Source organism: Cololabis saira, chromosome 8 (assembly GCF_033807715.1).
Source record: "Cololabis saira isolate AMF1-May2022 chromosome 8, fColSai1.1, whole genome shotgun sequence".
Lineage (NCBI taxonomy): Eukaryota > Metazoa > Chordata > Actinopteri > Beloniformes > Belonidae > Cololabis > Cololabis saira.
This window is the reverse complement of record NC_084594.1, coordinates 48,833,576-48,861,320: the sequence shown is the minus strand read 5'-3', so window position 1 is coordinate 48,861,320 and position 27,745 is coordinate 48,833,576. Positions and strand designations below refer to the sequence as shown.

Here is a 27,745-nt window from a genome sequence, read left to right as displayed (position 1 = left end):
TCAGCGTGAAACCTGGCCAAGGTCCATGTGGAGGAGCCAACTAAAAGTTGGAGGCCAGATGTCATCGAAGAGAAGCACATTGGTGAATGGTGTGTTGTCAACTACAACAAAGATGGATACCCTGGTATGATCCTTGTCACTATTTGAGTCCCTACCCTATTTGAGTCACACATGCACAGTCGCGTCCAACATCGTTGGCCATCTTGGAAAGCAAAATACGGCAACACCACTTGGACAAACTATATACATAAAAATAAATAGAAAAAAAGGCAAACCCCCCATAGTATGTTATAAAAACGAAATAAAAAATTATATAACATCTATAAAGGTACTATCAAAAGAAAATCAGTCTAAGTTACAATCTTGCTACGCTTAAACACTTTTGTTGAAATGTCAACCCCTGTGATTATTTTATTTTGTGATTATTTATTTTATTTTTATTTTTTTATTTAATCTTAGAAGATTATCTTGGAGAAAATGTATAGGTATACGTATTCACTTGTGTGTTGTGAACTTGTTATGTTTCAGTTGCAAACAAATGTTTCCTCAAAGGAATTTTGTACTTTTGATATCTTAAATAAAGTTTATTATAAAAAAAAATACTCACAATAAGTTAGGGATATTATTATTTACAGTACATGATTGCTTTTCCTATTTGGTCTGAATTTTAATGAAATAAGTACAATCATTTTACATTCATAGAGCTGGATTTGGATTTCCTATAAAAGTATTGGTAATGAAAAAAGGCCAGGATTTATCTGATGTTTGATGTGCACTCTTAGGGTTAGGGTTAGTATATATATATATATATATATATATATATATATATATATATATATATATATATATATATATACTACTACTACTATATATACTACTCACAATAAGTTAGGGCAATTGTGAGAGACTATTTTTATTGTCTAAATTTTTGGGGTAATATTAAACTAATGAAAATGGTGTTTCTTCTCATTCATCATTAGTAATAGCAAAGGCAACTTTTACTTATTTCATTAAAATTCAGACCAAATAGGAAAAGCAATCATGTACTGTAAATAATAATATCCCTAACTTATTGTGAGTAGTTTTTTTTATAATAAATTTTATTTAACATATCAAAAGTACAGAATTCCTTTGAGGAAACATTTGTTTGCAACTGAAACATAACAAGTTCACAACACACAAGCAAATAAGTATACCTATACATAAAATTTTTCCAAGATAATCTTCTAAGATTAAATAAAAAATAAAAAAAAGATAATCTTCTAAGATTAAATAAAAAATAAAAAATAAAATAAAATAATCACAAAATAAAATAATCACAGGGGTTGACATTTCAACAAAAGTGTTTAAGCGTAGCAAGATTGTAACTTAGACTGATTTTCTTTTGATAGTACCTTTATAGATGTTATATAATTTTTTATTTAGTTTTTATAACATACTATGGAGGGTTTGCCTTTTTTTTCCATTTATTTTTATGTATCCACCTTATTCCTACGCCCCATGAGGCTTTGCGCGAATTGTGGGAGCTACTTCCGGTGCTGCCAGAACCGCGTTTACATGCTGAGTGAACGCGTTAACCCTCTTTCTCCGAGCGTTGGGGATATAAAACATGTGGAAACACCACCTGTCACAGCTCAAACGGGACAATATCATCTTACCTCTGCCTCCTGCTGTTGAGGGATGGGAGGACGACCTGAAGAAGTGAAGAAATGCTTAGAAGATGAGAAGTATCTCATTCTTCCCAATGGGCAAAGTGGATACTCCTCCAGGTGGGTAAATATTGTTACTTATCAGTACTCGAGGTGAGGGGGGATGGCATCCCCCCTGAAATAAAAACGGTCCAAATCATCCCCCCTTTCCATCCCTTATGTCATTTCATCAATGAATGTGGTTTTACTGCTATTTCAACATTTAGAGTCATCACCAGAAAAATAACATTTGACAATTTTCACCTGAAATAAGTAGAAAAATCTGCCAGTGGGACAAGATTTATCTTCTCATTACAAGCAATAACATCTTGTTCCACTGGCAGATTTTTTTTACTTATTTCAAGTGAAAATCTACTTGAAACAGGTGAAAATTGTTGTTTTTTCCAGTGATGAGTCTTGTTTTAAGTGTAATGAGATTTTTTTTTACTAAAATGAGACATTTTAAATAGAAATAAGACAAATATTCTTGTTAAGATTTTGAGTTTTTGCAGTGATCCATTTTACTTATCCTGTGAAAGACAGAGTCATATTGATAAGTTCAGAAAACTGTTTTTTATTGTTATGTTTTGATGTATTTGATGTAAGCCCAGTGGATATTTAAAGCTTACAGAAGGCATGTATCTGCTGTATTTCTGCAGGTGTTTTGGTCACTGCTATTATTTGTAATATATTATATTATTTGTAATCAGCAAAAATTATCTGTCCCCATATAATTAAATCCCCCATCCCCCCTGATTTCTTTTTTACAACTCGAGTACTGATCACAGCTAAGATTTAAAATTTAATTAACAAAAAACTTTTTTCTTATCAACACGTCTGTAGTGAAACTATTGTATTTTTATTCTAATGCTGCCCTGCAGTCCGTGCCATAAACACACGTTGTATTTTAACTGCACAGAAAATAATAATAAATAATACTAAAGGTTGTCATTACCGGACAAATACAACAATGCTGTGTCCTCCATACACCTGAAATCATACCTGATGTTCCCATGACATTAACCTGAAATCATACTTGATATTCTCATGACATTAACCTGAAATCATACCTGATATTTCATGACATTCCTGTCAATCCTTCTGAGGATTCCCGTCTCTCCTCCGACAGTCTGTCGGATCTCAGCCACAAAGTATGATGCAGGTTTTCCTCCACAAAACGACGTACCCGAGCTCCGCAAGGACATTTTAGTAAATGCTACGGTTGATAAATATGTTAAACATTAAATGTCAGAAAAAAAAACCGTAACTTCTCTGCTAGATTGAAAGCAAATTGCTTTAAAATAAACCGCTGTTCGCGCTCAGCTGCCATGGTTAGTCAATGGCGTTACGATACTTCCGGCGTCAACCGGAAGTTACTCCCACAGCCGTTTCTACAGTAGAGCCTCCAGGAATAAGGTGGATATAGTTTGTCCAAGTGTTGCCGTATTTTGCTTTCCAAGATGGCCGACGATGTGCGACTGCGCATGTGTGACTCAAATCGGGTAGGGACTCAAATCAGGTAGCGACAATCCTCGATGTAGAGGACCACAGCGTGAAAGTTAAATGTATGCAAAACAAAGGTATCAACATATTCTGTTGGCCAAGTCTTTGCGATGACATCAACTGGTATGGCGATTGGCAGATTCTCTGATGAGAAGGCTAAATAATGTGTTCTGATGTTAGTGTATGAATAAACTGAAGTTTTGACTAAACTCATCCTTTTTAATGTTTTTCTGTACTTAATGAATTGTTTGTCCACACTGTCATGTAATTTTCCACCCTATCGTGTCATTGTCCACCCTGTCAAATTTAAGATTAATACAAAATATGTCTTGAATATACAGTAACATTCCGTCTGATTTCCTGAAGTTCAAATGATGACCAAACAAAATCATTAAAAAAGTTTACTAGATACAGTTGTTTTTATCATTTTATTTTAAAAACATAGAAGACCTAAGGCGATTGGTGTAGATGAACTGTAGTTTTACTCTAATTCCACTATTCCCCAAACATTTTTCCCATATTAATTAGAAAGGGACCAGAGATATTTCTGAAAAAGTATGTTTTATTATAATTATGTAATAAAGAACATATAGCTGAAGCTAGCATTTGTCCCCGACAGGGTGGACATATTTTGCAATGGGTCAGTAGTGGTAGGGATATTCTGTATTTAATTCAAAAAAAAATGTTTAAGCTTGATCAATATGTATTTTAAACATCCTAGGGGTAGCTTAATGACAGGATTATAAATTTAAATGGTATATCTTACAGATTTCTTATCAAAATTACAATGTCTCAAAGGCACTTTATAGTGATATTGACTCATATACACACACACACACACACACACACACACACACACACACACACACACACACACACACACACACACACACACACACACACACACACACACACACACACACACACACACATAAGATAAGATAAGATAAGATAAACCTTTAATAGTCCCACAGAGGGGGGATTTGCAATATATATATATATATATATATATATATATATATATATATATATATATATATATATATATATATATATATGTATATATATATATATATATATATATATATAACTTTTCTGACAAAACGACAATAGTTATTAGAGTGGTAGGAGAACGAGAATCCACAATGTGACGCGTACCCAACGGTCACGTGGTACTTTGTCGTATACACCATAGACATGTACACGTAGACGCCCCATGGAGCTGCTGCGATACGTCAGCGTCGCCGCCATATTGGATGTGGCAAGACTGCGCTGTAAACTAATAGAAGTAAATTCACTTATTTTCATAAAGTGCCTTTCTACAAAGAAATTTACGTTTTACGTCTCATTTATTCATTCACACACGCACTAATATACTTGGGAAACAGTTAGGCACCAAATATAATATATTTAATTTTCTCAGACGGCAAAAATAAGAAAAACAATATATATCCCCCCCTCACAAAAATAGAGACATATTTTTTCATCAACAAAACAAATAAAAAAAATTTCAAATAACAAAATAACATATTTGAACCATTTTTCAGACAATAAAATAACAATACAATGTAATGTAATGTATAAAAATGTATAATAGCCTATGCTTTGTTGATGAGAAAATATGTTTTTCAATTTTAATCTTTTTTGTGAGGGGGGATATATTGTTTTTCGGCATTACCTTGTTCTCTATAGCTGATATAACATGAATTACTCCTATGTGGGATCAATAAAGTTCTTATTTTTGCCATCTGAGAAAATTAAATATATGTGGTGCCTAACTGTTTCCCAAGTATATTAGTGCGTGTCTGAATGAATAAATGAGACGTAAAACATACATTTCTTTGTAGAAAGGCGCTTTATGAGCGCAGTCTTGCCACATCCAATATGGCGGCGACGTTGACGTATCGCAGCAGCAGCAAGAACTCGATGTTCTACGTTTATATGTCTATGGTCTACACGTCCGGCTGCAAGCTAATTAGCTAGCTTTACTTAGCTGATCAAATGATGTGTCTACAAGAAAACGCAAATTTCCTAAGTGCCAGCAAAAACCTAACAGTACCGTTAAAGAGATGATGGGACCATGTCGGACAGTGTAACGACTGCCACGTACGTGGAGGTGAGAGAACACGGTAAGTGAGGCCTGGCCCGCACACTCTGCTAGCTCTGCTAACTGGAACATAAGTAGCTTGCATGAAGTCGTCAGCTTTGCAGCATCAGCACCAGGGATGTCGTTCTCTCAAACGGGACGGTTGTGTTAAAAACGGTAGTTCCACGTATCTTAAAGTACAGATTCAATAGCTGTATTGGAAAGTACACAATCAACAACAACTTACTCATAGATATTTATCATAGTTTACTAAGAATACACAGATGTGGCATAGATGTACAGTTCTGTTGGGTACCAGCACATGAGGGAGTAACAGGGAACGAGGGTGCTGATAAATTAGCAAAAATGGCATTGCAAAAGGAAATAACAATATCAGTTCCACTAGGAAAAGGAGAAGGTAAAGCAGTAATAAAGAAGAAAGGAATGGAAGTATGGCAGAAAAGGTGGGAGGAAGATCAGAAAGGACAGGGACATCACAAAATACAAAAGTCTATCATAACAAAGAATTATACAGAAAGGAACAGAAGAGAGGAAACAGTCATAACAAGACTCAGACTGGATCACACAGGATTAAATGGCACTTTGTGTGTTATGGGAAAAAGGGACAGTGATAAGTGTGAGAACTGTGGAGTTAAAGAAAACAGTGAACATATTCTAATGTATTGTAACAGATATGAAATAGAAAGAGAAAGGCTACAGGAAAAAGTGAGAGAGGCAGGACGAGTGGAATTTGAGGGGGATACTGGGAACAGAGGGAGAGGGGGTTGAAATCACCAGAAAGACTGATTAATTTCTTAAAAGACACTAGGCTAATAAATAGAATTTTAAAATAGGCTAAATGAAATTATTTTACACACTCTTGTATAGTAGGTGGCGGTATGCACCTTAAAGTTGTTTGCGACCCGCCGATATAACAGAGAAGAAGAAGAAGATCTTAAAGTATATTATTTAGATTATATCAACTCAGTGTCGGCTAGAAAAACGACTGCTTTTTTCCTCCAGGCCAAACAGTAATGCGCTGGCACGGTGATAGGAAGTAGGAAGGGAGGGGTAACTGCTGTTCTCAGTGCTGGGTCTATATGCTCATCAGTAACATCGTCTGGGTTGTTGTAGATATATTTCTAACTTTGCTGAAAAGTTTGTCACTCTAAGAGTCAGGTTACTTTAACACATTTTTACATGCATAGGAAGTGGCATCCCAGCTTGGAACCTTTTGGTTTCCAGAACGTTCCGGTACATTACGTTTTGTTCGTTAGGGCTGCAACAAATTATGGATGCAGTCCGCAAAAATTGTTGACTAAACTGGTTGGCCGATTATTCATTTGTTAAACCATCACGCCTGTTTCATACTATGGATTGGAACTTACAACACGTCTTATATGAATAATGACGCGGCTGGTTTGTGTCTCACCTGTGAGCACTGAGCACACACGTATATATATATATATATATATATATATATATATATATATATATATATATATATATACCCACACACATTAGGATGGGTGTCATTGCCTATCATTTAGGTCATGCTTCGACTGGATATCAGTTTATTTAGATATATTTTAGTTCTGTGAAGCATAGACATGTTTTGGAAACCAAATTTTGTAAACTGGTTACATTATGTACCAGCTCCAACATAAGGGTATATAAGGGTGTCTGTTGATGAAATAACACATATAAATACTAGTCATAAAAATGTTTTGACTGCATGCTATCTTCAAGTATCAAACCAAAGTACCTTGGATTCTTTTTTTTTTTTTAAGTTTATCAAAACTATAGTTTGTAACCCTGCTCTGAAAAAGCCAATGGAACAATTAAATAACATTAACCACCAAAAAAATGATTGAAAAATAACCACAAACTACAAAAACAGTAGTTCAAATACTAAAACAAAGTGGAAAAAACTGGAGGAAAATACATCATAGCCCATGTTCCTGTTTTAGTCCTTAGAAATTGCAACATTTTTGGGGCCTGTCCCAATACACACACTACCCCTACTTTTCAGCCCTACCCCTAAATTTTGCGCATTCCCGTGAGGGTAGTGGTGTCCTAATTCCTCTTTTCACCTAGGGGGAGTGTGCTTATTTAGGGGTAGTGCTTATGAATCTGGCCCTTCACAGCGATGCATTTCAGATGCACCCTAGCTGAACTAGGGCCAGAAATATTTCCCAGAATGCTTTTCGTCGTCATTTGCGGACCGAATCAAAAAAAAAACATGGCGGACATTTCTTATTTTTTAGTGAATAAAATCAATATTTTGAGTTAGTTTCTGCATTAAAATGCGTTTTGATTAAATTTCTAGCGAGAAATATATATTTTACTTTCATAATATTCACTCAGTGAATCTACATAATCACTCGTTTGCCCGTTGTTGCAAAGTCTTTTTCAAACCTCGCCAGAATAAAGGCTGATTTATGGTTCCGCGTTAAATCGACGTGCTCCGTACGCCGTACCGTACGCCGTAGGCTCTGCGTCGATTTAACGCGGAACCATAAATCAGTTCCCGAGCCGGCAGGCAGTTTTCATTCCGAAATTTTCGGAGCAAATTTCTTAACAGGCGTAGCTACAACTGTTAGATTTCATCTATTAAACCAACATTTATTTTCCTAAATGATTTATTTCAGCCAGCGGTAATTCTCCACAGAGCTGCAGGTTTCTCCCCGGGACGACAGCGCAGGTTGACCCGGCCGTGAGCTGCTGCTGCTGCTGCTGCTCTATCCGTTATTTGGATAAACTGAGCCCAGGTTGGGGATCTTAACAGTTACTTTTACGCCTGAAAAAATATTAAAACTTAATAAAGTGGCATATTAACAACGCTACAGCTGAAATTAAAACAGCTTTTATCTCTCAGCTTCCTGATATGGTGTGACGTATGTGCAAGCGTAACTACGCAGTCGCTTACGTACCCAAACGTAAACCACGCAGTGACGTAGCAGCAAAATTTATGGGTGGTGCTGAAAAGTAGGGGTAGTGGGAGTACAGAGAGTAGAGGGAGAAAAAATGTAAATACAAATTGGCGTATTCAACTGAATGACTCTGAAATAGACATGTTATGATCAAATCACAGTAATAGACCGCCATAGCTATAAGCTGAATTGATGTGTCAAGAGTGATAATGCTTCCTCAAAAAGCCACTAGATGGCACTCTAAGACAAGACATCCATCCACTTGATATGTTTAGTTACCCAGACATCAATGGCTGTGATTAATTAACATCAGTTAACTTAATAACATGCAGAATTACACATAACTCCGTCATAGCGATGAAGGAGTCAAATGCTCATTAGACATTGGTAATGCTGCTTAATAGCAATACAAACAATTAGCAAACATGTGACTGATATTATCTCTGACAGCTGGGTAATTCAACCACTAACTTAAACCCAAACACATTATAAACCAGGGGTGGCCAACCCAGGGGACTCATTTACAAAGCGTCTGTGGATTTCATCGTGAATTCTGGTGTGGGCAAAAATAAATTCAGATGTTAAAAACTGAGTACGCCCAAATCCATGCAGGTTTCATTTGAAAGTCACAACCAATGTGAAATTGAACATGGATATGGGAGCACGATGCTCCTCCCTGTCTCCTCCATCAAGTCATCAATTTGAATATGATAATGAGAATAAATATCCACGAAAAAACGCTCATCCTGACAAGGAACTTTCAAAAGCAAATAAAAACAAACATTGACCATGAACTGGAGACACTCCTGTCAGAAGTTAGGGCCTGGAAAAATCATTTATTTGGTGGCATTTCTTCTGATTTAAGTTGTAAAAGAAAACGGATTAGTATGCTGTGGTTGTGTTGATCGTATTGCATTATGGGTTTCATCGTTCTTTGCTTTGTGTTGCGTTCTGGGAAGAGTCGTGGGTTTATTATGTTCATACGGGTGTTTGAATGTTTATGTTCACTGTTTTTTTTTTTTCTTTTTTGTATTTTAAGAATTGACACCATAACTTAAGTTGGTGGGACAAAAAACATCTCTCCTTGTTCCATTTAGCTTTCACGTCTATTATTGACGTATTTTGCGGACGATCAGGCGCACCGTATTATAAGTCGCAATATCAATGAACAGGTCTATTTTCATACATAAGGTGTACCGGGTTATAAGGTGCATGATAAAACATATATAAAGCGAAACAAAACAGTCAGGATAGCCCACTTTATTCAACTGATTCACAATAATTCAGAATATTGTTCAGTTGTAACTAAAACAGAAAAATACACTCACATTTTAAATCATTCGTCTTCCACACCTAAAGTTAGTGTGAGGTTGGAACAAAAAATGGATTATATTTGGATTATGATATAGATTTGAAAATTGGGTTTACGCTAAAAACCTAACGTTACTTGATGTTTAGTTATAGTAAGGTCACGTTGACTAGATGTTGAAAAAATATAAATATAAAAATAGGAATAAATATAATTCCGCTTAAATCTCTTACCAACTTCTCCAATAGATAAAATATTCTCAAATGAAACAAGTTTAATTTGTGTATTTAACAACCGAGTTTCACATGGTTGCAGATCCACCGCTATGAAAACACCAATGGCATTAGTTATTGCTTTAGCCCGATCTGAATTATTGGAAAACAGATGTTTTATTACGGTCGTTTATTTAGGAATGCCATAAAATCCATAAATGCCATAAATAAATTCACCTGATGTGATTTAAAGAAAAAAAGTTAATCGCACAGCCCTAGGTAATTGTAGAGGTTTATTGGCATGGGCAGGATCTCCTGCAGCTGTCTGTGCAGCAGCAGATCTGAACAAAGCTCTGACTGAAGAAACTCTGTTGCTGAGTCACTGTGTTGAGAAGAGGATGTTCTTCTTAATTTCATAAAGTATCCTCCACACAATCAGCTCCAGAAACTCCAGAACAGTCAGCCTTCTTTATCAGTTTGTTCAGTTTTTTTTAAGTCACTGGCTCTGATGACTCCAGTTGTGATAATACTCACCACAACAGACTCATAGATAAGATATTCAACATCTTGCTGCAAAAGTGGAAATATTCAAGCTTCTTTAAGAAGTAAAATCTGCTCTATCCTTTCCTATAAACAGTGTTAGTGTTGTATCTCCAATCCAGCCTGTTGTTCAGGTAAACACAGAGGTTTTCATACATTTTTTTTTTCTTTTTAAGGTAAACGGAACATTTAAAAAAAAAAAATATATATATATATCAAATTAACAATGAAAATATTTCCATTAATCCCGATTAAAAAATGTAATTGCTTGATTGCCATGATTCATTCTCTTAATTTTCTTTTTCAAATAAATATGGCTCGGATTTAGCTCAATGAAAATGGCTTGACAATAGTTGTTTAAATACTAACAGGAGTTTATCTTGCAGTGTATAATATAGTAGGTGGTGGGCCGCGAACATTTTTGAGACATAAAAGTGGGCCCTGAGTTGGAAAAGGTTGGGAATCACTGCTCTAGGAACTACGAGTAAACCTGAAATCCAAGAACGGAGAACTCTGTTAGGAACATAAGGCACTATCAGGTCTTGCAAATATAGCGGAGTTAAGCCGTTTTGAGCTTTATACGCAAGTAATAAAATTTTTAATTGGATTCTGAATTTTACGGGTAGCCAATGGAGCTTTTATGCGACAAGACCTCCAGGAAAATATGTCGAAAACGGTCCTGGCTACTAGTGTACATGCCCAGATCTCATTGATTTTAGCGTAAGTGTGGAAAAAAATGCTCTTAGCATCTTGAACCCTTTAGTGACAATGATTTAAACCATGCCAAGTTAATTAAAAATTAAATTAGTTATTGATAGTTAATTAGTCCAAGTAAACTACACTCAGAATAAATGGTAAAAGCTACGTTCTTGCCATGCAATTGCATGTTACTTCATACAACCTATTAAGTAGTACATATGAGTACTGATTACTTATTTATACAAGTCATGACAGCTATTTGATTTTGCAGTGCAGCTTCTTTAGTTCTCCACAGGCTGTGCCTACCTACTCCCAGAGGTCCTGTGGTCAGATTTACACATGAGCAACTTGCAAGCTCAGTTTGCAGATTTCCCTCTCTCCCTTGAGTTATCCTGCCAGGCAACGCCTTTCAGCTCCTCCTATCTCAACTGTGTGTAACCTCTGCGACTATTTGCATAATTTGCACAACCAAACCGTTTGCTATCGGGTTCTTTTTTTTCCCCACCTATCCATGACATGTTGATTCTCTTTTTTCAGGCCTGCCATGGCAGCTGCTGTCACCATACTGACTGATCTGCCCTACGCCATGGGTGATTCCCAGAGAGGCCAGATCAACACAGAGACAGAAACAGGTATGAAAGCTCTTTACACAGAAATAACACAAGGGTATGAAAGCTGTGCAGGACTGCAAACTTGAAATTTTTGTTGCATTGATGTTAAGCTGCGTTTATTATTATTCAAAAATAAAAAACCATTGCCAGCAAGACGAGGTGTTCTTTATGTTATGGTTATGTGCTAGCAATTGACTGTCATGTTTTTCTATGAGTAAGAAAAAAATCAATAAATAAATTCAGTAGTAATGCATAAAGCTTAATTTTATTTTATTTGAAGAGTTATTTCAGACATATGGGCATACATTATAAGGTGTTTATATAAACAACATATAAACATTTAAAGATGTTAAAAAAACTAAAACATAGGCAGAGGGAGAGTGTGGTGGCAAAAATTGTTGTTCAAAAAGAATGTCAGGACACCTCAGCTGTCTTTCGAAGATTTAATGAAAAGAGGACAAACATTCAATTGAACGGAGCCACACAGTCCAACCGGTCACATAAACCGTCAGTCCTGAGTGAGCTGAAGAAGATTATAGACAGGTTATTTTATACTCGGGAGCTGGAAAAGACAAAACATCACCCATCACCCTGGCAACCATGCCAGGCCACTGTGTCAAAGGAACATGACCTCGCATAGGAATGAAAACAGGCAACAGACAGTGTTATACCAAAATTTTCCATTACATTCCACCCCTTTTAGCATTTTTATGCTAAACCATAAAATAGGAAATTTTGCAATAACCTATCCCGTGACCTTAATGCTCTGTCGCGCACCAGCCAAACGCTAGCACACCCATTCTCCAACGCGGGAGTTACAGAAACCCCGACAGAGGATCTAAGTCACGGGTACAGAAGAGCCAAAACCCCTCCCTCCACTAGGCAAAAGGGGAGAGTCAAAAGACTCAATCTGTCTAGCTACCCTATCATAGATAAGGAAGGAAAAAATCCCTGTAGGGGAAAAACCCATCATGGAATATAAACTAATCTACTTCAAACAATACCAAAACAAATCACATTCAGCACAATAGTCCATGAAGGGAAAAGGAGAAGAGAAAAAAATCAAAGGCACTGTGTGACTATGCAGTTCAAGGATAAAATGAGATAACATGTAAAATAATAATAATAATAATAATAATAATAATAATAATAATAATAATAATCAAAAAATGACAAAATTCTCCACATGTCCTGGCAAAACCCTCCATGTTTTAACCCACCGTACCACGGGGCTAATGCTGGATTCCCTCACAACCTGTCAACAGGACATAACAGCTCATAATCAGTTCAAAACAGCATAAATGAAAAAAACATCATCAACTTGAGGAAGGATTAATGCAGAATATAAATTAAAGTAGCTCTGGATCCTCCATGGAAGGAGGAACCCACTCATCATTGTGGTCCATCTCCTGGGCAAACCGTCCAGGTGCGGTGGGAATGGCAGAAGCTACTAGTTTCTTCACCCATGGCACAATAAAACGCAGAAAAACACACAAACCCAAAAGAATAGTCAGTTCAGGGGCAGAGAGGTTGAACAGTGCAGTGTCCCACCCTGAAATGGAAAACAAGGACCTCCTCTGCAAATGCAACAATTCATTCAGGTATCCGACAACATGTGTCACATCGGTCTCGTTGGTCAGCTGCCTCGTCACAGTGGTCATGGTACGGAACCATATGTTGTCCTGTAGCTGCAACGCCGTGTTGGTCATGTTGGTCGTGTTAACAGCAGCCCTTCTCACCAGCCAATGAGGGGCAAGTGCCGCCTCAGAATCGTGGTCTGGGGGAGGTGAGATTGTCGTGCAGTTGGTCTGTGACGTGTGATCGTGCAGGCTCTCCAACAGCAGCAGAAGCAACCTCACCCCTATGGAGACGACCAGCAGAACGCTAGTCGCCACCCTTAGGCCGCATCCGAGCCGCCTAAGGGGATGCCATGGCCGTGGCCTCTCGATCAGGTGCATGGCGTGCGTGTGGATCAGGAACCCGTCGGCAGTGGCTGGCGTAGATCCACGTGGTACGTCTCTCTGCAACCTCGACTGCTGTCTCCGTCACCAGAAGCACTTGGAACGGTCTGTTCCACCTCCGAGCTTTCCAGTGTTTACGTCTGAAGTCTTTGACCACGATGTAGTCTCCACTCCGAGGTCATGGAGTTTCGTCTCTGCCAGTTTGGGGAGGGCCGCCTTAACCTGCTTGTTAATATCAGACAAAACAGACGACAAGGTTGCACAATATCGTAACATTTCGTCTTCACAAAGGCCAGTCTCTTGCTGCTGCCTCTTAAACGGGCCCAATCCCTGTTTAAAGGTCTCTTGAAACAGGATTTCAAAGGGGCTCAGGCCATCTTTGCTTCTCTGGCGCGCCACATTAGCACCACATTAAGCTGGGTGGTAGGAGCAATGTTGTCTTATATCTATGCCCATGTACTCACCGACCTGTTTCAGTGCCGCGCTCACAAACGGAGCGCCATTGTCTGAACTGATTTTTCGCCAGAATCCCCCGGGAATCCCTGGGAATTATCAGGTGCATCGAAGCCCCGGCCACTGCGGCGGAGTCCTGTCTTGTTGTGGGAAAAGCTCCAATCCATTTAGAAAACATGCAAATGATAACCAAAACAAACTTTTTGCCTTCACTGGGTGTAAGTTCAATGAAATCCATCTGCAAATGTTGAAACGTCTGTCTGGGGGGGCGAGTTGTGAACCCCCTCTCGTGAACCAGTGTCATCGTATACACTCGTATTGCGAATTTCACTCACCATCCCCCACCCCTTGACACATGAAACCTTGTGTCAATTAAGCAAAGTGAGGGAAAAAACTCTTGGGGAGACATGGCCGGCCGTCGGGCCCCATTCACACCCTGTTAATTACCCTGCAGTCTGCATCCTCCCAGGACCATATTTCAGCGTGCAAAGCCCGTAGTCGCAATTCACCAATCTCAACTGAGGTCACAGCCGAGGATGGAAGTAGCAGGGAGACAGCTCGTACTTTGAGAGACAATGGTTGTTTGGACGCAGTTTCTTTTGCAGCTGCGTCAGCTTGAACATTTCATTGAGAGACAAAATCAGATTGTTAGTGTGATCATCACATTTACACACAGCAATTTGTGTAGGCAGGAACATTGTATCCACGTGATGCGCTATGGGTCTACCTGTGGAAATATAAAAAAAAACGTATCGGGGACAAAAGCCCCAAAAGCAAAACCTGCAATGTTAACTCACGTAGCAGGAGGCCTGGAAGCAGAACCAACAACAAAAAGATCAAAGTCAGCATTGTCAATTGCAACATCACTCAAATTCAGGTCTTGGGGAACAAAGACAACATCATTACAACAGCATCATCACTCAAATTCAGGTCTTGGGGAACAAATGGATGTTAGCGTTGCGAGTGGTTCTCCATCATCCGCTGTTGGCAAAAGGGTAAGGGTTAAGAACTTGCTGTAGCACTTGAAGTCATGTAACCCCCCTTTCCGTCCACAGTCTGGGCAAAAAGTCGTGAACAGTCAGGCAGTCCAGGTAGTGGAGGCGTCTGTAACGTCAGTTTCAGGTCAGTGAAGGCGTCGTCAGCCTCGTCAGGCCAGGTACCAGGGTCTGATGCTTGTAGGCCTTCTCCATGGGCAATTGCTGCCAATGGTGCCTCAATTTCCGCATAATGCGAGACCCACTGTCGACAATAACTGGTGGAGCCCAGAATTTACATAATTTGTTTATTAATGACCAGTTCTGGCGTTTCTCCTTTTGAATGGCCGTAATTCTGCCAGGTGAGAGGGATCTGCCCTCCCCCGAAATGACATGACCCAGAAACGCAACCCTTGTGGCAACAAACTGCAGTTCGGACAGGCCGGCTTGATGCCCCTGTTCAGCCAAAATGGGTCAACAGGTCCAGAGAAGCTTTAACGCACACGTCTCAGGACTCACTCGCAACCAAGATAACATCAACATACTGCAATAAGCACTTCCAAACTGCCCCTCAGAGCCAATGACAGTAGGCTCATGAACACTATATGGGTCAACGACATGGCATGCATATTCTGGTGTCCGGGTGCATTATTTCCCTTTAAAATAATTTAAATCAATTTATGACATATATCACTTTATTCTATAAAACCTATTTAGTTTGAATACCTTTCAGGTACATTCAGATAATATATGTTACTTTACATTTTGGCATCTCAAACCCCCAAAATGTCAAATGGTACAACCAACTAGGAAAACTAGGAAAATGTGATTTTATCATAAAACTCTCTATTCTATTTAAAAATGATATGTATGAACTTGACAGCCAAGGTAGCCAATACAGGTGTCCAAGTAGAAGCCCGTCTAATTTAAAATTAGCTGTAAAAGTCAGGTGGCACAACTGATGTCAGGTGGTGCGACCACATAAAACATTCATTTAAACCAATAAATAATAGGTTAAAGTGAACAAATGGTTGACAACTATGATGTGTATGCGTATTAAACGCATACATTTGTATATTTGTATAATTATTATTCCGTCTTTAAATGTAAAATTGGACGCTAAAGATACTAAATACCTGGCCACTGGAATGCAATAATCTTAAAATATTGTAGATACAACAGAGTTCTTTTAAAAATACCTTCTGCGGAAGCCTTATTTGTCATTGACCCATATCCAAAAAAAACCACAGGGCACTCATTTTACGGGACGAAACCCACCCCTGATGAAACCGTCAATCATCAGTATGTGACTTCACGACAGACAAGATAAAGGAAAATGATTGATATGTAACATGCTTTTCACAATCATACACAGCTCAACGGCAAGAATCCCATTTCCATACAACAAAAACCAGGGTTGTTGCCCTATAGATGTAGGTTTAAAAACACTAAAATACCTTTGTTTGAAGCTTTCACATACATGTACGTGTACACTACATTTCAAATGTTTGGAAAATGGCCAAAAATATCTTTATTTTAAGTATTTCAAAAATGGGCTACTCAAAGGCCTTATACGTCCTTGACCCACAATCCGGTTCAAATACAGTATCACAAAAGTAACCTGCAACCATTCGAATGGTAAATCAACCCAATTCGACAATTCCCCATCATCAATTCCCCATTCAAGGAAAAGAATGAGTAAACAACTATTTTACTTGTATCAATTTAACAAAAAAAAACGTCAACAGAAAGGAAAATGAGATAACATCCCTTTCCCATCCACGCAGCCTCACGTGAACGCTCCCTGCGTGAACGCGCAGCCAGACAAGCGACACGGAGCTTACACACACCCAGGCGTTCACACACGCACACACAGAGCGCAGGCGCATCAGCAGTTAATGCTGAATTTCACATACATGAGGGGGTTCACAATCTCAACATCTCTGTTTATGTCTTTCAGGCTCATGTCAACATAGTAAAGTATCAACATAGTATGTTCACGAAGCCACGCCATCAACATCCAAGTTGATCTGGCAATTTAAATCCCTAGCTAAAAAAGGGGGGGGTCCCAGACCCCCGAAGGTCCCTGACCTTCAAACCAACCCCCTTAGTGGGACTCAAACCCACTTTAATGCATTTACAGGAATCCCCAATTCAATAAACAGTTTCAGTCATGAACACTAGACAAAAAATATTGGACAGGACAACCATTAGCCAAAACAGGCAAACAAAAGTTCCCATTCCCCTAGATCCATCGAGAGGAGTGACTCTTACGTCAGCTACCCCTCCTCCCTGCTGGTCACCGGGTCTCCCAGACTCCTGCTGGTCACCACGGCTGCTCGACCCCAGGTCGAGCCGACCCCACACGAGTGAACGTATAACATATTACCATCAAAACAAACGTGTATCATTTTACCATCAAAACAAACGTGTAACATTTTATCATCAAAACAACAGCAAACAAAATTGACTGTTAGGATGGACTGGAATGCCGAGGAAAAAATACATAAAACTAAAACGTTCTACCAGAACCTGAGACAGAATAGTGGTGTGTGAATCCAGGTCGAATCCATTTTGCTTCTAGTCCATTTATATCACTTCATCTTATTTGTACCTCATTTTTAATTAACCGGGAATGAGGCTTTCCAGTCCGGCATGTGATGCAAGAGTTTACCTGCTGCAGAATAAACAAAAAGTCCCCTGCAACAATGTTCTAACAGCCGAAAGTATTATAATGAATCCCTTAACTCACTAACAGTTCGGCATGAGTAAAATTACCGATACTTATTTAATTTTACTATTGCATTCACGTAACTTGAAGTTCTTTATTCATTAATAACCACGTCTGAGAAGATACTAATCACGGGCAAGCAGCTACAACAGCATTGGGGTGTGTACCCACACGTCATGAATAACCTCTCCTGACACAATACTCAATTCCAACGTCTATTAATAAATTACGTTGTAATCTTAAATCATAATCTAATCTTAAACAGACAAGTGCTGATTTCCCTTCCCTTCGGACATTAAACATAAAATCCAGACCTATTAAATGAAAAACAAGGTTCTTGTGTGTATGTGTATTTAGTATTCAGGTGCTCACGTGTTCTGCAGACTTCACAGCCGGCCTCCGCGTGTCCGCCGGACACCTCACCGGCTCTCCTCGCCACCCCTAGACAGTCCGGCCCCCCTTTTCGCGCGGGCCCTCACTGTGTTCTGCCCCCCCGTTGCACTCTTTCAGCCTTTTGCAGGAATAGTCTCACAATTTTCCTGGCGAAACGCAGGCTTTCTGCCAGTCAAAAATGTCCTTGAGACAGCCAGTCTTCCCAGCACTTTTCCTCATCTCTCCGATGGGTGAAACGGGTGAAGATGGGGGAGGGGTGCTCCCACGGGTGGAGTTGGGGGCAGTGGGGGGCAAACGGACGCAGCTGGGTGAAGTCCAGGCGCTGGTGAGCTCTGCTTGAGGCCCTGGCGCTAGTTGGGGGGGCGGGTGGGGCGGGGGGCGCAGAGTCCAGACCGGGTCCAGCTTCACACACTGGGGCACAGTCTGTTTGGGTGTCTGCCTCACTCAGCCACATTCCAATCTATCTAAATTTGTTTTTCATTTTTCTTTTTAGCGAGTGATAACTGGTCTAACCTGCAAAGCCTCCAGCTGTTTAACGCTCAGGCTTCCTGTTTCTCGTGTTTTCTTTATTTTGGGAATTTAAGTTGTCTGACCCACAGCTCCGACAAAGGTTGTGGGTTCTATTCTTTTCCATAATTAACTATCATATATCTCACATTTAGTGCTGAAAAATCTGGTCCTTCGGAAAAATTACTCCCAGAAGGCTTATTGAAAAACTGGCCTCCACAACTGATTATTTGATCCTCTCAGACGTGTTGCGAGTCTAAATTTTCAGAAGGAGAGAAAAAAAAAACACAAAAAAAACAACACCATGGGTAACCAAGGTCTTCCGCTTATCAGGGTTTGTGACGTCACAACAGCCGGAAACACTCGCGCAGCTCTTTCACAGAGAAAGTTGGATTAAAAATATATTAGAAAAAGTCACGGTTCAGATTTGACTGGAGTCCTGCATCTTTTAAATCCTACCAGGTATACTTCGGATTACCCACTTAACTCAAACCGGATTCTAGACGCAGAAGCCCACGACACAACAGGAAAACATTCCAACTCCAATTATTTCTCAAAATTATTTGTTATCCTCCAGACAGTCAAGATTTTTAGCCAGACATTAACAGACAGCTCAGAGCACAAACGCAAATCCTCCGACTCCTCCTAGGATTGGATGAGGCATCCCAGGCCGCCCCCAGACCCCGTCTGGCACACTCGGATTCCCCGAATCCAGAGCCCTCAAGTTCCCGACTTGAAGTAGTCTCCACTCTCAAACCACGGCTACAAAAGCACTCGTGATCCGTCACGTCTGGCGACCCACAGCTGATGTCGTACCGAAAGGCGAGTCTTTTTCTCTTAAACAAAATTCCCTCATCACCTAGAATTGAAAGGCATTCTACGACGCCCCCAGACAAATCTGGCCCCTCGATCACTAACTCCTAGGTTAGTAACAAACAAAATTCCTTCATCACCTAGAATTGAAAGGCATTCTACGACGCTCCCAGACATCGTCTGGCCCCTCGATCACTAACTCCTAGGTCAGTAATAAAACAGCCCAAGGTCCTCAGACCCTGGCTGGACCAGCCCTCCCCGGTTCCAAATACTTGGACTACCGGCCACATCAGCTGAATAGGCAGAGAGGAGACGTTAGCGCGCAACTTATTTCGGCCGTTTTCTTTCCAAAACTCACCCAAAAGAACAGCGAGGTGTTTCTGAAGCCACCGGGTTCGTTCGACCCCAGTCGGTGCGGGGACCTTCCCAACCCCCCTCCGGACGAGAGGCCCTCTCCTCGACCTTCACTTGATGGGGGAGTACGAGGTTGTTGCATGCTTAAAACACCTTCGATTCCGGAGGAGAGAAGGAAAAAATCCGGCACAGATGAGGTCCCTTCGTGGTCGCCAAATTGTGGTGGCAAAAATTGTTGTTCAAAAAGAATGTCAGGACACCTCAGCTGTCTTTCGAAGATTTAATGAAAAGAGGACAAACATTCAATTGAACGGAGCCACACAGTCCAACCGGTCACATAAACCGTCAGTCCTGAGTGAGCTGAAGAAGATTATAGACAGGTTATTTTATACTCGGGAGCTGGAAAAGACAAAACATCACCCATCACCCTGGCAACCATGCCAGGCCACTGTGTCAAAGGAACATGACCTCGCATAGGAATGAAAACAGGCAACAGACAGTGTTATACCAAAATTTTCCATTACAAGAGCAATGCCCAGGATTGACTCAGGTAGGTGCACTGGGTGATTTAAAATGGGGAAAAATAAGGGGATAACAAATACTTTAAAACAAACAAAAACAAATAAAGAGAAGAGAAGAGAAACATGTTTAAATAAAAAAGAGAAGAAACATATTAATCTACAATATCTGAAAAGGAGTTGGAAGAAGTATAAGCCTACTTAATTCCGACACCCTCTCATTACCTTATTTACAACCCTTATTCCCAGCCCCTATTACACCACTACATCCATTCTCATAATTATTTACATATTTGAAAATAAATACACAAATATAAAAACAAGTGAATATTGTAAATAAACAAATAGTAAAGTGTGAGAGAACACCCGTGTCAAAGTCCTTCTTCCTCCCCGTACATCAGGAAAACCATGCTTTTGTACCTATTTTTAAACTTGATCACGCTTTGTGATTGCATGAGCGCCACACATAATTGTTCCACACTCACACTCCACGTGTTGAAAGACAGAAAGATTTCAATGTCATGCCAAATATGCAACATTTAAAAATTGAATCACTCCGTGAAAGTATAATCCCCTTCTCTGCTAAAAAACAGGAAGTCGGTTGTCTATTTGTCTGTACATTGACTCGGGTCAATAGGGGGGCAAGGTAAGCTTTGTAGAGGTCTTCAAATTTGTGTGTGACATGAACCCCAAGATATACAAAACTATCATGGACAACTTTAAAAGGGAAATTTTTCAGGGGATACGTTTTAGCAGCAGGGTTAATGGGAAATATCTCACTTTTGTTTAAATTCAATTTGTGTCCAGATATTTGACCAAATAAGCGAAGGGTGGCAAGGGCAGCAGGAACTGAGACAGGCAGGTTGGAAACATATAAAAGGAGGTCATCTGCATAAAGGGAAACTTTCAGTTGAGTATCATTTCTAGATCTGTAATAAGAAAGGCTCAATTGCGCTCGCGAACAAAGGGCAGCCCTGCCTAGTACCCTCCACCCTCCATAGATGCAAAAATATTCTGATTGGATATTATTCGTCCTGATTTAGGCTTGAGGGGCCAATTAAAGCAACTTAATCCATGAAATAAAATTATTCTTAAAACCAAATTTCTCTAAAGCATTGAAGAGGTAGTCCCACTCCACACTATCAAATGCCTTTTCGGCGTCTAAGGATATTATGGCTTCATGGGTGTCGGGAGAAGAGACATTGTAGTACATCGAACAAACGTCTAAGATTAGAAAAACAGTGCCTATTTCGAATGAACCCCGTTTGGTCCAAGGAAATGATTCAAGGGAGGAAGGAGGTTGAGGTGAGAGGTGCAGGCTAGCGGGTCCTTGCCTTTTTTTTGGGAGAAGGGAAATGGATGCTTGATTTAGAGTTTGAGGAAGGCGGCCCAATTCAAATGATTCGTTGAACATATCCGATAATAAAGGGGCAAGCTAATGCCAAAACCTTTTGAAAAACTCTGAGGGAAAGCCATCTGGCCCAGGACTTTTCCCATTTTGCAGAGATAATGCAGCCTTATTAAGTTCAGCAATAGTAATTGGCCTCTCTAACTCTTGCGCAACTGATAGATCGAGCGAGGGAATGTCCAAATTTAAAAAAATAATTGTCAAAATCAGGAGTAACATGTTGATCAGATGAATAGAGAGACATGTACAAATTAATAACACGTTATTAATTTCCATGGGTTCAGTGGTGTTACGCAAGTTAGAATGAATTTGTGGAATAAGATGAGATGCAGATTCCTGACGTAATTGCTATGCTAACAATTTGCTGGCCTTATCCCCATGTTCATAGAACTGTGACCTTGTTCGTAGGAGAAGTTCAGTGGTACGCTGTGTCGTCACAGCATCGAATTCTGCCTGTAGACAGAGGCGCTCTTTATATAGCTCAGGAGTTTTGTAGGTAGCGTACAACCTGTCAAGTTCAGATATGCGTTGTGTCAAATCAGTTAATTTCTCCCTTCTAAAGGCTGAATTAAGGTTCTGCGTCACACCAACGCAGAGCACACGCCGCAGCCGTGACGCCGTCGTGAACCCTTCGGACTTCTCCGTCACTCCATTTTGGTCGCGGTGCAGTACCGCTAGCGACCGCTAGTTAGCGATCTTTTTCTGAATGGTTTATCCGACTTTTTTTCCGGTCACAGTGAATCAAATAGATAAGGACAACTATTGTGCAAAAAACCAAAACAAAAAAAATCACACATAAACGAAGAAAAGAGCCCTGAAAGTTCACGACTGCTTCAAACCGGAAACCGGAAATGCGTTGCTTCCAAGTGAACCAATCACAGCCCTCTCTGTCTGCAAGTGGTGTGCATCGCCTCGACGCGTAGTTATTCGGGAGGTGCACGTCAGTGACGGCGCAGGTGACGGCGTGTGGTCTGCGTGGACGAAAACCACACGCCGTAGGCACGGCGCCGTTTTGACGCAGAACCATATTTCCACCTTTTGTTTCTCCTCATATTCTGTGTAGGAAATGACTCCCCCCCTAATGTAAGCTTTTAAGGCCTCCCATAGTAGTGAGGCAGACACACCAGGTGTTTTATTTATGCTCACAAAGAAATCCATTTGTTGTGAGACAAAGTTACCAAAAAGATCATTTAAAAGTAGTCGTGTATTATAAGACGCCATGGCGCATGCGTAGAATAGGTTCATACAGATAGGGACGTGATCAGAAATAACGATGGCATCATATTTACAAGAGGATACCAATGAAAGCGGTCTATTATCAACCAAAAAATAATCAATGCGGGTGAAGGTGTGATTAAAAAAAATAGTATATTCCCTCTTAGAAGGGTTAAAAAGGGTTAAAAAAGCACCAGACGTCTGTGACAGCAAATTCTTTCAGAAAGGACCGGATTACCTTAGCCGACTTCGATGGAGTGCACGCTCTGGGGGAAGAACGATCCAGATGGGGGTCAAGCCAGCAATTAAAGTCTCTACCTAATATTAAGTGGTGTGATGATAAATCAGGGAGAGTTAGAAACAATCATTTAAAGACAGCATCATCGTCATAATTGGGAGCATAAATATTAGCCAGGACCACCCGGGTCTGATTAATCTGGCCAGCAACTATAAAAAATCTACCATTAGGTTCAGAGATAGTACTGGAGTGCACAAAGGGAACAGATTTATGTAGCAAGATAGCTGCACCCCGAGATTTTCCTTGAAATGAGGAATGATAAGTCTGACCTACCCATCCCCTCCTCAAGAGTGGTCTGAGATTATGAGGTGGTCTCTTGCAAAACAATGACATGGGTGCCAAGAGGGTAAAGATGGTGCAGTATCTTACTTGGTTTTATGGAGTTATTGAGTCATTTGTAGTTGAAACTAGTGAATCTAATGGCACACCCGCTCGATGATGTTACACTGGATGGGGTCATAGCTGGGTAACAGGAGTATTATATAAAGATCTGAAGCAAAACTGGAAGTGAAAAACTTGGCTGATGTAAAACAAAAAGAAACAGAATACAAAAACAAACACATAAAAACACACGCACACCTTTCCCTTCCCACATGAACTTCAGAAGAAACATTCACCCAAACGGGATGCAGGCAATAAACCCCCCTAGCAAACAACCTGTCACACCTCTTAAAGCTCTAAAAATAGCCTATGCTGAACAACTAACGAACTGCAACTACCATAAATGTGGTTATACCTAAGCTGGGTGGCTAAAGCTGACTAACAAATCAATACATAAAACAATCTCATTGATTATTATTGTTGTTACGAAACCCCTGGTCAGGCCATGTACAGGTGTTGAGACCAAGGGTCACATAGCATGACATTTAAACCAAAAGGGAGCCCAAGCATTAAAAGGTGCAAATAACGGAGACAACACAGGGTTTTTAACTGGTGTGCTCGTTTTTACTTACACAGCAAGATATTTACAATATTTACAAGTGAACAAAGTAACAAAACAAAAGTATGTCACTGCCAGGGGACGTGGATGTTACCAAAATAACAAATTAAGCAGCTAAGGAAATACACAGTTCTGTCTAACTGACTAATAAGAAAACAAAAGCCTATCTGCCTAACTACACTAACCAGTGGGGCAAAAATACAGTAGTGGCAACCATCCCTTACCTAATGTGACTAAACATAGATTCTACCTACGTGATGCCTGTGTATAGGGGCCCCCGTCTTACCTGTCCCAAGGCAGGGCATTTACACCAGACTATGTAGAATAACAATAACAGCAGGGTGTGCTTCTGGACTCTAGCAAGCAGCCATCGACTTGCTGTGAGAGAGCAAGAAGGAACTGGCAATCAGCCCTTTTATAGGGCACAGGTGGAGATGATTGGAGGAGGGCACAGGTGGAGATGATTGGAGGAGATGATTGGAGGAGGGTACAGGTGGAGATGATTGGAGGAGGGTACAGGTGGAAATGATTGGAGGAGGGTACAGGTGGAGATGATTGGTGGAGGGTACAGGTGGAGATGATTGGTGGAGGGCAGACAGGGGCCGTTTCTCAATATGCGTTCTTGTCCGTTCTTGTGTTCTTGTGTCCTTGTGAAACATCATCAGTCGGCGCCCAAGTACTGTCCCGATACACAAGTTCGCATTTCGCCAAGAACGGATAAAATTCCCGGAAGTGTTCTTGACACGCCCCTTTTACCGAGGATGCATCGGTCGGTAACTTGTATGAACTTCTCAACACAAGTATCCCAGCATGCATTTCGACAGTCGGCGAACAGCGGGGAACCGGCGGACAAAAGCTGTAAGTTTTTTACAATTTCCGTATGCTATTTCATTACTAAATTCACTTCTGAATTCACTTTACGCAATAAATCAAGTTCAGAAGCTCCATAAAGTGGCTGTCCTGCAGGCAGCGCCTGCGGGGCGAGCTCGCTGTCCAGTCGGCCAGTCCAATGCTCACACACCCGTCTTGTTTTCCCCACAGTCACATGATGGCAGAAGGCAGGCAGACCCACAACTGTAAGATATTTTTTTATTACTATTCGTAACACTGTTATTCTGTCATTACATTGATTTCTGAGAGTAACTTTAAGTAACATTAGTTGCAGTACTCGAGTCGTAAAAAAAAAATCAGGGGGGGTGGTGGATTTTATCATATGAGGACAGATAATTTGTGCTGAATACAAATAATATAATATATTACAAATAATAGCAGTGACCAAAACACCTGCAGGAATACTGCAGGAATGACATAGCAGCAGTTAAATGCAGCCTTCTGTAAGCTTTAAATATCCACTTACATCAAATACATCAAAACACAACAATAAAAAACAGTTTTCTGAACTTATCAATATGACTCTGTCCTTCACAGGATAAGTAAAATGGATCACTGCAAAAACTCAAAATCTTAACAAGAATATTTGTCTTATTTCTAATTAAAATGTCTCATTTTAGTAAAGAAATCTCATTAGACTTAAAACAAGACTCATCACTGGCAAAAAAAACAAACATTTTCACCTGTTTCAAGTAGATTTTCACTTGAAATAAGTAAAAAAAATCTAGATTTTTTTGCTTGTAATAAGAAGATAAATCTTGTCCCACTGGTAGATTTTTCTACTTATTTCAAGTGAAAATTTACTTGAAACAGGTGAAAATTGTCAAATAAGTTTTTTTTTTGGTTTTATTTTTCTGGTGATGACTCTAAATGTTGAAATAGCAGTAAAACCACATTCATTGATGAAATGACAAGGAAAGGGGGGATGGCAGTTTTACAGGGGGGATGATTTGAACGGTTTTTATTTCAGGGGGGGATGCCATCCCCCCTCATCCCCCCTCAACTCCAGTACTGGTTAGTTGTACTCAGCCTAGGGTAATAGTTAACTTCAGGTGAGGCATCAAAGCTTATAATGGTGGTCAGAGCAAAGAATTCTTCTGAAAATGACATCTGTTACAAGAACACTTTTTGACTTAACTTGGAGACAGACATTCAATTTGGCATGATTCTTTATAACTAAAATAGCTGGTGATTATTAGAGGCATTTTTTCAATTTTCATTGCCATTGTATGAGATATGTAAAAAAAAAAAAAAAGTTAGTAGCCATATAATAATAATTTTTAATTAATCAACAAAACAAATTTATAACTTTTCATCATAGATAATTCAGCTAGTATAATGATTATAATGATTGTAATAACTAACTTAACAGTGTTCATTGGACATTTAACTATATACACAATATTTTTAAATTAATCAACAAAACAATATTTATAACAATTTAACATCACAGATCCTGGATGTCTCCTGTCAGCAGACAGAGATTGTGCAGGATGCAGCAATCACTTTGGGGGCAAATAGAGGCTGGATCTCCAAAGCCCAGAGGAAGATGGCTCTCCAGCGGGTTTTGAGCACCCGAAGGTTCCGCTCAATCACGTTCCTGGCCTTGGCATGGTGCCTGTTGAATCTGCTTCAACTTGGCCTGTTGATTAAAATACAGGTAACATAAAATACATGTAGTGTTTCAAATGGATAGATAGAAACTTCAGTGATCCCGAGGGAAATCCCGGAATGCAAATGCAAAGTAACAACTGTAATAAACTATTTATTCTGTGTTTTTTCTTACTTGCTACAGGATGGCAGTATGTGGTCATGAGGGTCACAGGATGCTGTAGGCAAGGGGGAGGAAGCAGCCAGCTGGTGGGTAGAACAACTCCTTGACACCGAAGGCAAGAGCTTGCAGTTAAAATAGCACTTCTTCTGTGGTTCAGCAGGTGGGAGGATTCTGACATGGCACCCATCTATGCCACCAGCCGCACAGTGGAGCCCCCACCTCCGCCATCTGTCCTGGCTTGGGGAAATGGATGACTCGGTGAAGGATGGCCATCATCTCCTCCACTACATTGTGGACTATTCTGCCAACTGTGGCTCTGGGTATGGTGAAGATGTCTGCTGCCACTCTGTAGGAAGTGCCTTCATGCCAGCCAGTACAGAGACACAGCCATCTCGATGTCATGGCTCCATCCATGAGGCTGTTGCCGAGGCAACATCTGGACCAGCACGTTGATGGATCTCTGGAGTCTAAAAGCTGGTTTCAGGTTGGCCTCAGATAAAAGCTGGTTTTCAGGTCGGCCTCAGAGAAGAACGTGCAGAGGATCGGCACATGGTTGTTTATTTGCACATACCTCCGAGGAGTTTGATCCTGTTTTTTAAAAAAAAAAGGGAAATGTATATATTTAATATCTATTCCACTTATTTATTAATTATTTATTCATTATCAATTAACATCCCAATATTCATTTATTTATTCGTCCTTAACTGTTTACTGTGTTTGTTCATGATTATTTCACCTAGATGTATATAATATTATGTAATGTGAATGTCTCATTAAACGTTATGTATAATTTATTCCTATCGCTTCTATTATAAAAATGTCTGTTCCCACTGCTCTGGTTATTTATATTTCATTTAAAAATATGTACAGATGTATAAAGACAAATATTTTAGTCCAGACACATTTGCAGATAAAACCAATCTGATTTTATGTA

General features: G+C 39.9%; 1 protein-coding gene and 1 long non-coding RNA gene across 8 annotated transcripts in view; both read left to right on the top strand.

The window, feature by feature from the left end:
• Positions 1-5,139: 5,139 nt before the first annotated feature.
• Positions 5,140-27,745, top strand: part of ptpdc1a (protein tyrosine phosphatase domain containing 1a) — a 41,812-nt gene continuing 19,206 nt past the window's right edge. For 6 of the 7 annotated variants that reach the window (XR_009783005.1, XR_009783003.1, XR_009783004.1 and 3 more), the window contains exons 1-2: positions 5,140-5,320; positions 11,508-11,602. Coding sequence is in view for 3 of the 7 variants with exons in the window: in XM_061728192.1 (XP_061584176.1) it covers positions 11,515-11,602 (88 nt within the window). In the remaining 4 variants the exon portion in view is untranslated. The remainder of the gene's footprint in view (positions 5,321-11,507; positions 11,603-27,745) is intronic. The other variant, XM_061728191.1, reaches the window with a different exon arrangement.
• Positions 26,407-27,508, top strand: LOC133449068 (uncharacterized). The gene is made up of 3 exons (XR_009783007.1): positions 26,407-26,697; positions 26,833-26,897; positions 26,969-27,508. It is a non-coding gene; the product is annotated as an uncharacterized LOC133449068 (long non-coding RNA).